The following is a 16,305-nucleotide window of genomic DNA, read 5'->3' on the forward strand; positions in this document are numbered from 1 at the left end:
AGTATAACATAATATCTCATTGAAAGGGGACAGGGCCAGAAAGAGTTCATTAACTCACCTCACCGACTGACCTGACCCATGGGTGAACCTTAAGGACTGGTTAGCAAGATATGTAAATGAATAGAGCTTTGAAATGCAAGTCTGAATTGTTAGAGGTAGAAGGGGAGGTGTTAGCTCTGGTCTTGTGATATAAGCAAACAAGTCTTGTCTATTGCTATAGTTTTACTTCAAAGATCAAAAAAGGAATATTAATATTTATGATGATACTTGAGTGAAATAGTATTATTGTCTATGTGTCTCTTTGAAGGTTGGGGTAACCTGTATTTGAACTGTTTGATGGATAAATTACCCTGTACTAATTGCCAGGACATTTGGAAGGAGTTAAGCCTATTGTTTTCTCAGGCCGAAAGGCTGCTGGAAATGTATAAGAACCCTCGGACCAATCCTTCTTCATCTCAGATCTGCTTTGGGTTTCAAGAGGGGGAAACCTTAAGCCATAAGGATTGAGATCCCCAGTCATTGACTGGAGCCACCCTGAATATGGACATTGGACTATAATCTATGGACTATTTCTAAAAGGACTTTTGGCTACTACAAGCTCACCTCTACTATGTATCTGAACCTCAAGAATTGAAGTCAAGTCTGTATGTATATTGATCTTTCAACCAACACTCTCTCTTTTCTTTTCTAATAAATTTTAGCTTAGTTAATAAGAATTGGCTGTAGCGTGTATTTTGGGTAAGATCTAAGTTATAATTGGACCTGGGTATGTGGCTGATCCTTTGGGATTAGAAGAACTTTTTCTTTTATATGATGAGATAAGATTTTCAGGAATCATCATCATATGTTTGACAGGTGTGTCTGGACAGAGGCCTGAGGCTGGGCACTGTAAGGGAACTGGGTGGTTTAAACCTCTAAGTAACCAGTGAGGTACTAGAGAAGCTGTTTTGTGCTGGTTGGTAAATCTAAGTATTAGAATAACCACCAGCATTTGGGGTTTGTCTGCCCCGTTTTGTTTGCAGTTCACCCTGATTGAGTGACCTCAGCTGGCCCCCATGGGCAGCGCCGTCACAGATGGACAGGAGCAGTAACATGTATGCAGAGAGCTGGCAGCCCTGACCTCCTGGGTCTGTGGGTAAGGCAGGGGAAGAAGTCACCAAGACAGACTAGCATCGCATTGAAACCCTCAAGGCCGGGGCTTCTCTTCTCCTCTCCCAGTCTCCTATGCCCACATGCACCATCACCATCACCCCTCCACCTGCAGCCAGCTCAGTGAGCCAGAATCCCGAGGCTTCCCCTCCACTCTCATATCCAAGGGGACCAGGCCATCACTGCAGGCAAACAGGCTCAAATGACACAGCCTGAGCAGGGAATGGGGAATGCCGCTCTCACCTCTGGGCATCCGGCTGGGAAATGGCATTGACGATGGCCTCCACAGCCGTGTCGAAGAGCTCCGGGTCCTGCAGGGAGGTGAAGGCTGCCTGGATCAGGTTCTCACAGTCCATTAGCGGGATCTCCAGCTGCACCCAGCTGGAGAAACACTTCAGCACCTTCTGCTTGATGAAACCCGGGGAGTCCTGCTGCTGCAGCAGCTGCTCCAGCAAAGGGAAGACAGAGCCACACTCCTGGGCCAGCACGCTGCGTACCTGCCCTTTGCGGTACTGAGGCAGGCGGCTAGTCTGGAACTCCTCAGGCAGTACTGTCAGCAGTTCCAGGAGTGCCAGGCAGCGTGCCTGTCCATCCACATTGGAGTCCTCTGCCTGGAACATGCGTACCATGTCCGCCACAGCACAGGGCCAGGCGTCAGGCATCATGCTGAGCGCCAGCGAGGCCAGCGCCACACAGAGCCGGGTAAGCACTATCTTGGAGCCACTGGCAAAGCGGGTGATCTGGCTGAAGAGTTGTGACTTGAGGCTCTCGTACTGGTCAGCAGGGATGTCGTTCCAGTAGCGGGAGATCTTGATGTGGAGGGCGCTGGCCCCAAAGTACTGGATCTCTGGCACCTTGTCCAGATTGAGGAGGAGCCAGCTGAAGTGCCATGCCTGGGGTGAGACCTGTGCCTGCATCAGCCATTTCTGAGCCAGGTTCTTGTTCTCAATATTTGGGTCATAATACAACTGATGGAGTGCCTGGAAGAGAGAGAAAAGCATATTGGAACTGGAGCAGGGTTGGGCCATGGCTCACCCTCAGCCCAAGGCCCAGTCAACAGCATAAGGGACAGGCCCCCAAACTAGCTCTCCACGCACTTGGTCACTAGGTCTCCAAAGACACCACGCCACTTCCCATGTCTTAGATTAGAACAGCTGATTTAAGCCACCTGCTTCACGGGACTGTACCACAGCACGGGGGGGGGGGGGGGGAAGAAGACTGCAGAGAAGTTACCATTCTCCTCGCATCCCCAAATGCTAAAAACGTTTTCTTCTCTTACACGTTTGCACTCACTGCTGAGTCAGTTTGTTCCCATTCTACCCTTCACTTAGTCTGGACCATGACGCTAACAGGCTCAGCTTCATTTCTGACTCAGCACTGTCATTTGCTGCTTGTCAACAAACAGCATAACACCCCCTCGTCTGTTTGGGCCTCAGAGGTCACCCCCCGCCCCCAGCCTCAAAAACCTATGGAACTCCTGTGGGGCTCTCGAGCCTCAGAGAGGAGGTAAACCCTCCTGACCAAACCTCCCCACTTCCCAGCATGAGATCAGACAGCCCGGAAGCATGGCAGATACATTACAGAAAACGGCAGGGGGAAGACATGGTCTCTAGGGCATCTGTTTTTAAGGCAGTAGCAGGAGGGGAGATACAAGAAGAGGTTTACACAATGAAGGTGTTTTTAATCATTTGTGGAGGGGAGAAAATAGGAGAGAGTTTCCAAGAGATGTACAGGGAGGCTGTTCCAGATGGCAGATGCCGCCAAGGAGAAGGCTCTTGCACTTCCGGTGGGATGCATGTGCAGACGCAGAAGAGGGTTGTCCTCAATGAAGAGTGAGCAGGGAAAGCAGGGGGGAAGGGAGAGACTTGTCCTGAGAGGTTGGCTGGCGGAAGCCCATGCAGAGCCTTAAGACTACAGAGAGCAAGACTGAAATGAAAGAGGTCCCAGCTGGGAACGGAGAGGATGAAGTTTGAGCAAGAAAGTAGGCAGCAGGATTCTGGGAGGCTGTGCATTTCAGTGAGGCTGCAGAACCCCGGGAGGGGGAAGTGGGGGAAGCAAGAGGGATAGCACGAAATCAGGATTGAGTGCCTAGAACTCAGCTCCCTGCAGTAAAAAAATAAATAAATAAATAAACATTTCCTTGCTGCCACAGTGCCCTTGGCAAGGAGAAGTTGTAACAGGCTTGCAGGAGAGGAGCTCTCTCCTGTGCCATCCCCAAGTGCGAGAGTCAGGCCAGTCTGAGGGGTCCTGCTGAGTACCTCTATATCAGGGGATTTAAAAAAATCTCACATCAAGCAGTGTGGAGAACCTGGCGAGTACTCTGCTAAGGGACCATCACATCTGTGCAGCTCCTGGCACAATGGGACCCAACCTGGTCATGACCTTTAGGTGCTACTGCATTACACGCGTCAAATAATAATTGTCAGGAGGTGTCAAAGATAAGGCTGAACATATAACCCTAACTCTGCCCCTTTGCATGCACCATTATGCATTACAGCAGAGTCTGTGATTACTCAATCATACAGTTTCTCAAATAAAATACAAAGGTATCATGCCATTTTATCTACAAGCTTGGGTGCAGCAATTTGTAGTACAGTGAACTCCTGCGTGTATGACAAACAGTGTCCATTAAAGTCACTTAAGTGACAAGCACAGAGTAAACAATTCTTACACAACATTACACATTAAGTACAACATGGCAGACGACTGGTGAAAATGTGCTGCCACATACAGCCCACCCAACTATGAAGCTGCAAGCTCATTCTCGGAGCTCAGACTAGAAGGTGACAGTGGATGCTGATTAAAGAGTTGCTGACTAGAGCCTGATCCTGCCACTGGCTCTGAGCACACAGAGCCTGGTGCTTGCTGACCAGCCAGATTGCAGAGTAAACTATGAAAATACTGTACCTGAGTTATACAGAGAAGACCTTAGCACGCAGTCTAAATCTACGGCTGGCTAGCAGACTGTGACACTGAGCAAAATGTGAGTGCACAAAATGAAACCTAGGACTAGAGCTCCCCTCCGCAAGGGGGAGGCAAGACATGTGTCTATGTTATACTGCAGTATTTGGGAAGTGGTGGTAACGAGACATAAAGGGGTAGAGTTAAGAGTGCACTGTTGACTTTGCCACTGGCACTCCTTGATGTTTGAGTGCTTGACCATGTACCCTGCCCATCCTCTCCACATAGCGTTACACATCTAGCTACAGCAGCTAGGAGCCTCCTGAGAAGCATAGTCCTCACCCAACAATGTGCTACCCGGAGAACCTCGCTCCTGTTATGAAAAAGACCTTGCATTAAGAAAACAAACAGGAAGGCAGCTAGAGACAAGACGATGTGTTCACACTGGGGCTTGCTGATTCGGGTTTGATGTGGAGTGTTCTGACTGGCTGCATTTGTGCCTGGAATCTGTCACTGCCTGCAGCATGCCAGTGAGAAATCCAGCTAGCAGATCCACTGGGACTGGCACCTACTGAAATCTGGTCTAATCTGACCCAATTTCTTACACTGGGTGCAGCAGTGCTCTCTCCCTACCCCACCACGTATTACCCAGGGCATGGCGTGCTGGGAGAGCACGCTTCAGGGCTACCTATGCTCTACAGAACGCTCCCTGAGTGCATGCGTGCCCATGCCCCCAGGCAGAGAAGACAAGGTCACTGCAAAGTTCTCATGCCAGGGCACTTGAGAGGCAAGTGTTGGCACCTGCTGCTGTTTGACTGTCACTCCAGGCTTCAGTGCCGCTGGACCATGGCTTCTGCTCCACAATGAAGCGCTGGTGATAGGAGATAAGCACATTAGTCTGATGCCAGCGAAAGAAAAAGGAAGGAAACTCCGTGCGCTGGGGGGGGGCAGGACAGTGACAGCTCCAGGGAGGGCTTTGTGGATTCTGACCGGCCCAGTGTTTGTGTGCCTGACACCAGAGCTGGCCTCTCCACAGCTCACCAGGTAACCTCAGGCCTTGGCTACACTGGCGCTTCACAGCACTGCAACTTTCTCGCTCAGGGGTGTGAAAAACACCCCCCCCGAGCGCTGCAAGATACAGCGCTGTGAAGCGCCAGTGTAAACAGTGCCGCAGAGTGGGAAGCACGGCTCCCAGCACTGCAAGCTACACCCCATGAGGAGGTGGAGTACGTGCAGCGCTGGGAGAGCTCTCTCCCAGCGCTGGCGCTGCGACCACACTCACACTTCAAAGCGCTGCCACGTTTCGAGTGTAGCCATACCCTTAGACTTTGTAAACAGCCAGACCTGTCTGGCATGCCCTCGGCCAGAGGATGAGGTTTCTCCAACATGTCAGAACTCCGCTGGAGTGAAAGTAAGGTAAGCTTGCTGTCAGCGTCTCTGCTCTACAATGCTGTGCGTCAAGTTCTGGTAAGGTCCTAGCTACCTGCACAGCGTGGCAGCCACCTGGGAACTCCGACAAGCCTCCCATGGTGACAGGGCAGGTGCCCACTAGAGACAGCTCAGGGCTTTTAATCTGGTTATGTTGGGGGGCAGGGGAAGGAGTAACAAGCAAGCCCCCAGAGCCTGAGTGTCAGCCAACAGCTTTAGAGCTTTCATCCTAGTACTAGTATTTAAAAAGGGGAGCACTGGAACCTGCCAGAGACCTGGCATCCCTGGAGCCCTCCCCTCCCTTTCTTGGCCTCCTCTGAGCTTCTGCACAGAGGGGAAAAAAGAACAGCCATTTGTCTCCGACAGCACTGTAGGTAAATAAATAAGAGTGGGCTGCCGGCTCACCAGAGGTGGGTGCCCAGACAAGACCAGTCATTGGAGGCAGTGGGCTGATAGAAGTCAGAAATTCTCAGCTCCCTGCAGTAGGGTGTAAGGTACGGTGTCGGGCCTGCACCCCATGTACCGAGAACGGACTAAGTTCTCACACTAGCCTGCTGTCCCCCAGGAGCCTCATGAAAGCAAGATGCACATCTCCCGAGCAAACAGAGACAATACAGATGCAAGGCCTGTGAAGCAGGCCTGAAAGACACCAGGCAGCGAATTCAGGAGCACAGTGCCTGTATGCAGGGCATGGCCCCAGGAACCTAGCACTGGCAGCCCCACAAAGCAAGGACAGTGGGGGCTGCCCCTCTAAAGGAGGGCACTGTTGGCTATCAGTAGCCATCATGCTGCTGTTTCCAGAAGGAATCATTCTTGGGTTGTCTCCTGCAGAAGATACTCCTTTCCCACTGGCCAAAGGCAGACCTACGCAGCCAGCATCCTATCTCTGCGTCAGCCCTGCCTACTGCCACCAAGCAACGGAAACCATGGCTACACCAAGCAACCAGAGCTCCAGGCCCCCCAGGAAAAGCCAATCACCCTTCCCCTGCCACGACTGGATAGGCTGAACGGAGAGTATCCCTAATGAGAGCAGGCAGTCAAACACAGGGCACAAAATGGAAATTCCCAGCTCATTCCTCACCAAGCACAGTCACTGGGGACAAGCCTTCTTACGACTCCCCAGGTACAAGCCCATTCTCTTCCAGACCAAATGAGCAGCCTGCTGCTCCCCTCCAGCAGGGGCCCAGTGATCCTGCAGGGTCGCTGGCAGACAGCACTGCCTCCTCTGGGTGGAAGGTGGGGTGACACTGGCCTTGCCAATGACACTGGGTCAATCCTGCAGTAACCACATCGTCCCTTCCCTACACCACACACTGGGGAACCTCCAGCCAAGCCAGTTACTCCTCAGGCAGATCATTCCCAACTCAGCGACGGCAGGTTAGGCCTGGGGGGCACCTGAAGCCTCAATGGACCATGCAGAGGCGATGGCATTAGGCTTGGTTATTTCTGCGGTGGAGGGGAAGAGGGAGAATAATTACAGCAGCAATAGCCTTGCCTATTGCAGCAGTATGGGGAGGATAGGAAAACACCTGAATGGCATAGGTGCACCAGCAGAGCTGCAAGGGAGCACAGGACTGGAACGGCAAGGAGGCCGTGGATCAGGACAAGCAGCCTCAGCAGAGGGCTGACGGTGAGAGGAGCTTCCTCAGCATCTGTGCACACTGTGCTTCTTTCCAACAGCACTGTCTCTTTCAGGGGCAATTCAGGGTTATGAGTTCAATCCTTGAGGGGGCCATTTACGGATCTGGGGCAAAAATCTGTCTGGGGATTGGTCCTGTTTTGAGCAGGGGGTTGGACTAGATGCCTCCTGAGGTCCGTTCCAACCCTGATATTCTGTGATTCTAAGTCATTTGCTTTTTAAAATGATTTAACTTAAGCCAGCGCAGCTTCTGCCTGTAAAGCTCGGCTTAAGAAAGCAATGAAGTTCTAGAGTCCAGGAGCTGGGGCTGGGAGACCCTCTGACAATAAGGAAAACCTTCTTGAGCCTCACCAGCCAGAGATGGGGCCTCTCCCCTCCTGTCTGCCAGGAAGGAGCTCAGCACTGAGAGACCAGAGCAAGATTTCAACATGGTTCCAAAGAGCTCCCAGGCACCTGGAGGGGGAGCAGCACTTGCCACTGTCTTGGGAACCAGCAGCATTACCTGCTTCTTAGTGTCGGCAGCGAGCTTTCAGGATAAATCAATGGCACCAGCAGGATGGTGAAAGGGAGACCTGGCCGAGCCCATGACTGCCGTGCCTAGGAAACCCTCGCAGCCCCACCTTCCCCACCACTCTTTTCTCTCTCTTTGGCAATTGCATGCAAGCAAAAGGTGCTGGATTCACACACCACAGACTGAATAGCCACAGAGCAAGTGCAGCAGCCCCCTATACAGGCAAAAGACGATTTCTGACTTATCCCTGGGCTCTGCTGAGACACGAGTAAAGTGTTTAAATTGCAGCCATTTGTCTGGATGGAGGCCACCCCACCAAACAGTCAGTGTATAACCACCTTCCATCATTGCTCGGGGCTGGCTTAGATCTCATGGCCTGGAGATGAAAGGCTCCATAATCCATTCCCAATTCTCTCAGGCCATTCACATTCCAAGCACCAGTGTTTGCATTAACCTGACCCAGCTGAGAGTCAGAATCTCCCATTTCTAGTCCTGTTGGATGTCATTACTAGAGCTGCCCTAATACTCAAACGGCAGAGAAAACCCAGCCCGGTAGAAGCGCTGTCTATTCATTAGAATCAACTGACAAAGCTGCTCCCTCAGTAGCCCTCCCAGGAGTCCAGCCCCCAGCAAGAGCCAATTTTTCACTCAGTTCGTCTTGGAATAGTCTAAAACCCTGCCCTGCAAAAGCAGAGATGCAGGAGATTTCCGTGCTGTCTCTGAAAAGGGCTTTTGAACCCCAGGGCTTTGCTTACACTGCACTAAGTGATTCCAGCCCCACGTCTCCAGAGCTGCCTTTAATTCTTATTCACTGCCCGGATCAGACATTGACTCATTATCCTGGGGCTGTGTCCCTGAAACCCCACCCCCACCAACAGGGCCACACCCCCAAATTGTCAAGCCCCTCACCCAGAACAGCTCGCCTGCAGTTCTGAGCCCACCCAGCAAAGAGCTGCAGCTACAGGAAAGCACAACACTGAGATTGCCAGGCCTGCAAAGGGGAAGGGAAGCAGCGGATCTGAGTGAGCACATTCAGCTACTCCCAGATTGCAGGGAGCCTCATTCCAGAGCAGCAGGGAGAGCTCCATTTCCACGCACAGCACCTCACCCAGCACATGCTGGGCTAATCACCACCCGGAGTGCCAGTGACCTTTCAGAGAGCCAACATTTGTTCTATTGTTGGCGCAAACAAAAGAGCCGTCTCTGTCTGCCTGCGCCCTTGGGGGAAAATTCAGGAGCAGAATGATCCAGTAGACTAGAACATATGCAGATTAGACTGCAGAGCTCGGTGTTTATAGAGCACTTTGCAGAGATTCACTACATTTGGAATTTCAAAGCGCTGAAGTGTGAGTGTAGTCAGAGCGGCAGTGCTGGGAGAGAGCTCTCCCAGCGCTGCATGTAAACCACATCCCTTATGGGTGTAGCGTGCAGCGCTGGGAGCCGCCCTGATTACACTGACGCTTTACAGCGCTGTATCTTGCAGCGCTCAGGGGGGTGTTTTTTCACACCCTAGTTGCAGCGCTGTAAAGTGTGAGCGTAGCCAAGGGTATGTCTTCATCTAAAATTTTGCAGCGCTGGTTGTTACAGCTGGATTAGTACAGCTGTATAGGGCCAGCGCTGCAGAGTGGCCACACCTACAGCAACCAGCACTGCAAGTGGTGTTAGATGTGGCCACGCTGCAGCGCTGTTCCACACCGCGGGGAAGGAGACCTGCTTGGAGGGGGGGTCGGGGAACGCCAGAGCACACCGCGGGGAAGGAGACCTGTTTGGAGGGGGGGTCGGGGAACGCCAGAGCACACCGCGGGGAAGGAGACCTGCTTGGAGGGGGGGTCGGGGAACGCCAGAGCAAACCGCGGGGAAGGAGACCTGCTTGGAGGGGGGGTCGGGGAACGCCAGAGCACACCGCAGGGAAGGAGACCTGCTTGGAGGGCAGTGGAGTTTGCTTAATTACCAGAGAGGCTTCCTCAGGTATGCTGGGATACCTGCTTATTCCACGGAGGTCAACAAAAACGCTGGTGAGTGTCTACACCTGATGACCAGCGCTGGTGATCCAGCGCTGGATCCTCTACACCCGAGGCACGACCGGGTGTACGGCCAGCGCTGCAAACAGGGAGTTGCAGCGCTGGTAATGCCCTGCAGGTGTGTACACATCCTAAGTTGCAGCGCTGTAACCCCCTCACCAGCGCTGCAACTTTGTAGTGTACACAAGGCCACAGACCCAGGACAAATATGAACGAGGTGCCCACAGGCAATGCCTTGGTGAGAAAACCAATATCTCTTTTTTTCTGGGAATGGGGAGGATATTGGGATTCCCACTGGCTGTCTCTGGAGCTTGCAGCTGGATCCATCTGTTGAAGCAGCCCCTGGAGAGTGCACATCTAATTCATTTTAACCTCGTCCATCCCAGAGATATGACTGTGAAAGAGAACCTCTGTATCAATCCCCTGACCCCTCAAACCAAGCACCAGAGCCTTTTGACTGCTAGAAGGAAAGTTCTCTGCTACTCTGCCTTCACCAGCAGTCATTTCTGTGTTGTGCCAACTCCATGGTTAACTCAAACGCCTGGCTGGCCTTGATGCTGCTCAGAGCTTTTCCAAGAAGCAGCAGGAGCATGCCCACTGGATTCTAGTTAGCATCAATGCAACTGACCAAACCCTATTTCATTTTACTCTGCCTATGCTTAGGAGAGCCTTGAGCAGTAGCAGAGGCACTGTGGCTGGCTGGCTGCAGGCTCAGGCAGATCTCACCTTATCAGTGACACTCTAAAAGCTCTTCATAATTGTAAGAGCTAGAAACAGGTTGATTTTCTGACAATGAAAACTTAAGCTTTGCAGATGCTGCTGGTGTAGGACCCTCATGTTCACCAGAGGCAAGTAGACAAGTGGGGTGCTCAAGCCCCAAACAGAACCAGGTCCGTCCCCTCCTCAGCCTTGGGTCCTTGTAACAATGTCCCGAAGAACACCTGTTCACTGGGCTACTCAGCTCCCACTTCCGGTCCATTATTTTCACCATGTTTAATTTGTGTCAGACAGCAACAACAGACAGGTCAGCTTCACCTTCTGGCTCTCTAGCTCCAGACAAGGGTTAAGCACCAAATATTACCTACTACCTGAATGACTGATCAATCTCACTGAGCTCATGGCTAGCGTACAATACAGTTGTTACAAACAACTGCAGTCTCCCAGGAACAGAGAAGCCATCACACCCAATCAAACCCATGGGCTGGTTATGCCAGTGTTCTGTCTCCAGACGTGGTCAGGGCCAGACGCTTCAGCAGAAGGCACAAGAAACCACCTACTGGGCAAACAGAGAATGACCTGACTGCCTGGCACCTCCCACAACACAGACACACTTCCCAGCAGTAAAGTCGTATTTATGGATGCTCTATTATCCATACGCACGTCCAGTAGTTTCTCTTAATCGTACTAAGCTCCTGATCTCAATGTTCCCTTGTAGCAATGAGTTCCACAAGTTAATTACATAAACTATTTCTTTTATTCAATTTTCCATTTGTCATCTTTCACTGGAATTGCTGACCCTTGTTCTCATGACAGATGATAGGGAGTACCTCCCCACCATCTCCAGCCCAGTCATCACTTCTTATACCCTCTACCACATCCCTTCTAGAACTGCTCCTTGGCTGTAATCATTATTTTGCCTCATAGCAGGTTGTAAGATTCCCCTCTTTTGTGTATTTGTCCAGTGCTTGACACAATGTTTGACACTGCCCCCCACAATTGGGGGTCTCCAGGCTCTAGTGTGATCCACAGTGATTTAGCACATGGTGTCCCCAACCCTTCTGGAGGACATGTGCAACCAGAACCCTCTTTTCACTGACATTGTAGAACATTCTTAACAATATTTCTGTTCTGTTGAAAAGCGTTTTAAAAAACATAACTGTGTCTAAAACAAATCGCCAGTGCCCTTTTGTTTCTAACGCAGAAGAGAGATTATTGTTAATTATTCTTTATATTACTATAGCATCCAGGTGCCCGAATAATGGATCAAGAGCCCACAGCGCTAGGCACTGCACAAACACAGGGCCTGGATACCTGGGTTCTACTCCCAGCTCTGGTGCTGTATAATCTGAGGCCAGCCACATCACTGTCTCTCTCTCTCTTCATACAGGGTTTACCTTCTCTGCAGAGACTGATGATTAATTCACGTTTGTAAAGTGCTTTAACATCCTCAGATGACATGTCCTGTATAAGTGAGGACTATGTTACTATAGAAGGAATCTGGGGCTCATGGTGGACCACCAGCTAAATATGAGTCAACAGTGTAACATGGTTGCAAAAATAACAAACATCATGGTGGGATGCATTAGGCAGCAGACAAAAGTAGTAATTTTTCTGCTCTACTCTGCACTGATTAGGCCTCAGCTAGAGTATAGTGTCCAGTTCTGGGCACCACATTTCAGGAAAGTCGATGACAAATTGGAGAAAGTCCAAAGAAGAGCAACAAAAATGAGTAAAGGTCTAGAAAACATGAGCTACGAGGGAAGATTGAAAAAACTCGGTCTGTTTAGTCTGGAGAAAAGAAGACTGGGGAGCTAGGGGTGGGGGACATGATAAAAGTTTCAAGTACATAAAAGGTTGTTACAAGGAAGAAGGGGAAAAATTGTTCTCCTTAACCTCTGATAAGACAAGGAGCAATGGGCTTAAATTGCAGCAAGGAGGTTGAGGTTGGACATTAGGAAAAACTTCATAACTGTCAGGGTGGTTAAGCACTGAAATAAATGCCTAGGGAGGTTGTGGAACCTCCATCACTGGGGATTTTTAAGAGCAGGTTAGACAAACCCCTGTCAGGGATGGTCTTGATAATACTTAGTCCTGCTATGAGTGCAGGGGACTGGACTAGAAGACCTCTCGAGGTCTCTTCCAGGCCTACAATTCTATGATTATACATACAAGTCTGCTCATCTGACCCCTCTGTAGGCACAGGAGTGGCAGGCTACCAAAGTTGTTTTCTTGATAGCCCACTGAGCTGCTGCATAACGAACAGACCATTACCACACCCAAATACTATCAACAGGCACGATAGAAGTGTGTATTATTATTACCTACCACCCCTAGAATGGCATGAATCCAGTGACAAGGGAGCAGGGTTTGCAGCACATGGATCACCCAGTTAGCCACAAAACCTATTCTCTCCCCCACCTCCGCAAAATAAATAAAAAAAATCAGAAGACCGGGTGGGAACTGCTATTGCAGGAGGCGGTGAAGTAACTAATCTGTGGCCCCTTGGCCTATTTGCAGGAAATGCTGAGAGCCTCCCTGGGAGGATTGTCAGTCAAATACACACCAATGTCATGAGCAAGTGGGCACTGCTGCTCCATGGGGCAGAAGAGAAGAGGAGCATTCTGCTTAAAGAGTTGCTGGGGTGTGAGGAGAGGAGTGGTGCTCGCGCCAGTGGCTAGAGCAGAGGACTGAGAGCCAGAACTCCTGGGAGGGGTTTTTGTTTTGTTGAGTTTGGGGTTTGAAGAGAGAAATTAAAGTTTAAATAACTTGAATCTCTCAGCAAAACACTAGACGCCCAAATTCTACTGCTAGCTTTGCCACTGACCTCTGGCATGTTACCTGACTGCTCTGGGACTGGATCTCCATTCTCCTCCTCTGTGAAATGGGGAGAATGCTCCTGACCTACTTCACGGGTTGTGCTATGCGGTTTTCTCAAAGCCTCTCACCACAGCAGCTCCCCAGGGCAGATCAGCCGCATGTCAACCAACCCTGCTCAGAAGACGGTGATATCTTTAAGAGACACCTGACCAGTGTCTGCATTCCAGTTTCCATCACTGTGATTACAATTAGTGCAGCACCAGCAGGGAATTCTGGGCACCAATTTCCTAGCAGAGACGAGGCGTTAGGGAGCCTCAGAGATGTGCACCGGAAGGATGGAGATGCTGAATCTTTCACTGAAAGGGCCTTTCTCCAGAACATTATGACGACACCCCCCCGTCGAAGGCTGGCTCCTGTAGTGTCATTTCACTGACATGCCAGACAGCATCTGAATGTCCAATGTACAAAACAAGCAGGGGAAGAAACCCACCTTTCAACCCTGTATGTCCATCAGCAAGGAAGGGCACAAGCCCACGTTCTTTGTCCCCTTTAAGGGCTGTCTCCAAAGAGGGCCCTGGGGTCACAGCCCGAGGGGAATGGCAAAGTGAGACAAACAGGCAGGAGCAAACCACCATGGCTGGCTAAAACCCGCTGACCTACACCAGCTCTCGCCACTGACCCCAACAGCAGCAAAAAACAAAGAAAAACCCATCCACAGGGATGCCAGCCGTCATGGCAAGGCTCCTCACACTGCCTCAAACTGACAGGCAGTCACCTCCATGGGGAGCAGAATCCCCAAGCCGCCCCAGCGACAGGCAGGCTGTGGATCACCCCTAGAACACAGGCCAGCACCCACCTGGTCTGTACCAGCTGGAAGCCCAGGCCAAGCCCCAGCTCCCAATGGGGTAGCGTGATGCCCCAGGGCAGGGGGGCCCAGTCAGGATGTCCAGGGCAGTCACAGTGCTGGGACAGGGTGATGCTGCAGGGCGATGGGCCAGGGCAGTTGCAGTGCTGGGGGAGCAGGGATAATGACACCCCTGGGCCAGGGTGCCCATGGCAGAGCTTGGGGGGGTGTCACAGCACAGGGGGGAGAGGCGGCAGGGGGAGTGATGTGCAGGGATGGGGGGGGCCTAGCTGGGGTGCCAGGGCAGAGCCAGCCCAGGGCAGTCATAGGTCTGGGGGCAAGGTTTGGGTGGGGCCCAGTTGGGTGCCTGAGGCAGATACAGCACTGGGGGGAGGCTGGGGAGCCAGATGACCAGGGCAGAGTCAGCTGGGCCAGACACAGCACGGGGGGGGGGGGGGAGGGCGATACCGGGAGGGCAGGCAGGCAGGCAGCCAGATTACCGGGGCGCACACAGCGCGGGGGGGGGGGGGGCAGCCGGGTTCCCAGGGCAGACAGCGCGGGCGGGGGCAAGGCGATACTGGGGGGGGGGTCAGCCGGGTCCCCGGGCGCACACAGCGCGGGGGGGCAGGGCGATACCGGGGGGGGGGCAGCCGGGTTCCCAGGCACACACAGCGCGGGGGGGGGGCAGGGCGATACCAGGGGGGGCAGCCGGGTTCCCGGGCCCACACAGCGCGGGGGGGGGGGCAGGGCGATACCAGGGGGGGCAGCCGGGTTCCCGGGCACACACAGCGCGGGGGGGGGCAGCCCGATACTGGGGGGGGGGGCAGCCGGGTTCCCGGGCACACACAGCGCGGGGGGGGGCAGGGCGATACCGTGGGGGGGGGGGCAGCCGGGTTCCCGGGCACACACAGCGCGGGGGGGGGGCAGCCCGATACCGGGGGGGGCAGCAGGGTTCCCTGGCACACACAGCGCGGGGGGGGGCGGGGCGATACCGAGGGGGGCAGCCGGGTTCCCGGGCACACACAGCGCGGGGGGGGGGGCAGGGCGATACCGGGGGGGGGCAGCCGGATTCCCGGGGCAGACAGCGCGGGGGGGGGCAGGGCGATACCGGGGGGGGCAACCGGGTTCCCGGGCACACACAGCGCGGGGGGGCAGCGCGATACCGGGGGGGTCAGCCGGGTTCCCGGGCACACACCGCGCGGGGGGGGCAGGGCGATACCGGGGGGGTCAGCCGGGTTCCCGGGCACACACAGCGCGGGGGGGCAGCGCGATACCGGGGGGGTCAGCCGGGTTCCCGGGCACACACCGCGCGGGGGGGGCAGGGCGATACCGGGGGGGGGCAGCCGGATTCCCGGGGCAGACAGCGCGGGGGGGGGCAGGGCGATACCGGGGGGGGCAGCCGGGTTCCCAGGCACACACAGCGCGGGGGGGGGGGCAGCCCGGTTCCCAGGCACACACCGCGCGGGGGGGCGGTACCGGGGGGGGCCCAGCCCCGCTCACCTGCTCCACGTTCTCCACCGTGAAGTCCAGGCTCTGCGGCCCCGCCGGCCCCCTTCGCTCCATCCCTGCGGGGGGGTCGCGCTGCCTGCGCCTCAGCGGCCCCGGGCCGGCGCGGGGGGGGGCGGCAGCGCCATGGCTGCGGGCGGGCGGGCGCCAGGCGGGTCGGTCTGTCCGCGCCCTGCCTCGGTCAGGCCCGGCCCGGCCCGGCTCGGCTCGGCGCGGCGCGCTGGGGGGGGGCGGGGGTCCGAGGCCTGCGGGCGCCGCGCTCGCGCCCCGCTGCTGCCCTGGCTGCCTGACAGCGGGGCCGGGCGGGGGCCTCGCCGGGCGGGGTGTGCCCGCCGCGCTGCCTGACCGGACAGGACAGGACCGGACCGCCGCCCTACCGCTCCGCCGCGCTGGCTGCCGCAGGCTTGGCCCCGTCCTTCGCTCTTGCCGCCGCCGGTCCGGCACCCTCCCCGCAGGCGCAGCCCGGTCGACCGCAATCAGGACCCCGATGCGCGATGCACCCTGGGAGTTGTAGTTCCCTGCCGCTCTGGCGCCCCCTGGCGGCCAGTGGAAAGCGGCTTGCCGCTGCGCATCGCCCTCTGCAACGTAGCGCCGGGGCTTGGGGTCGTGACACGTGGCCGTGGGCATCACTGAGGGGCTGTGCTGGAATACATGGGGCAGGGGGGTCACTGGGGGGCTGTGCTAGGGGGTACATAGGGGGTGTAACTGGAGGGCTGTGCAGGGGGCACATGGGGGTCACGGGGCTGTGGTGAGGGGTACATGGGGGGAT

The 16,305-nt window shown here is 54.5% G+C and overlaps 1 protein-coding gene across 4 annotated transcripts in view; it reads right to left on the bottom strand.

Moving 5' to 3' along the window:
- IPO13 (importin 13) overlaps positions 1-15,638 on the bottom strand; it is a 62,013-nt gene extending 46,375 nt beyond the window's left edge. For 2 of the 4 annotated variants that reach the window (XM_030571474.1, XM_030571473.1), the window contains exons 1-2: positions 15,531-15,637; positions 1,393-2,129 (exon numbers count right to left, since the gene is read on the bottom strand). In XM_030571474.1, the coding sequence (XP_030427334.1) occupies positions 1,393-2,129; positions 15,531-15,593 (800 nt within the window). In that variant the 5' untranslated portion in view covers positions 15,594-15,637. Of the gene's footprint in view, positions 1-1,392; positions 2,130-15,530 lie in introns of all 4 variants that reach the window. The other 2 variants (XM_030571477.1, XM_030571476.1) reach the window with 1 other exon arrangement.
- Positions 15,639-16,305: the final 667 nt, after the last annotated feature.

The sequence above is a fragment of the Gopherus evgoodei genome, chromosome 8 (genome assembly GCF_007399415.2).
Source record: "Gopherus evgoodei ecotype Sinaloan lineage chromosome 8, rGopEvg1_v1.p, whole genome shotgun sequence".
NCBI lineage: Eukaryota > Metazoa > Chordata > Testudines > Testudinidae > Gopherus > Gopherus evgoodei.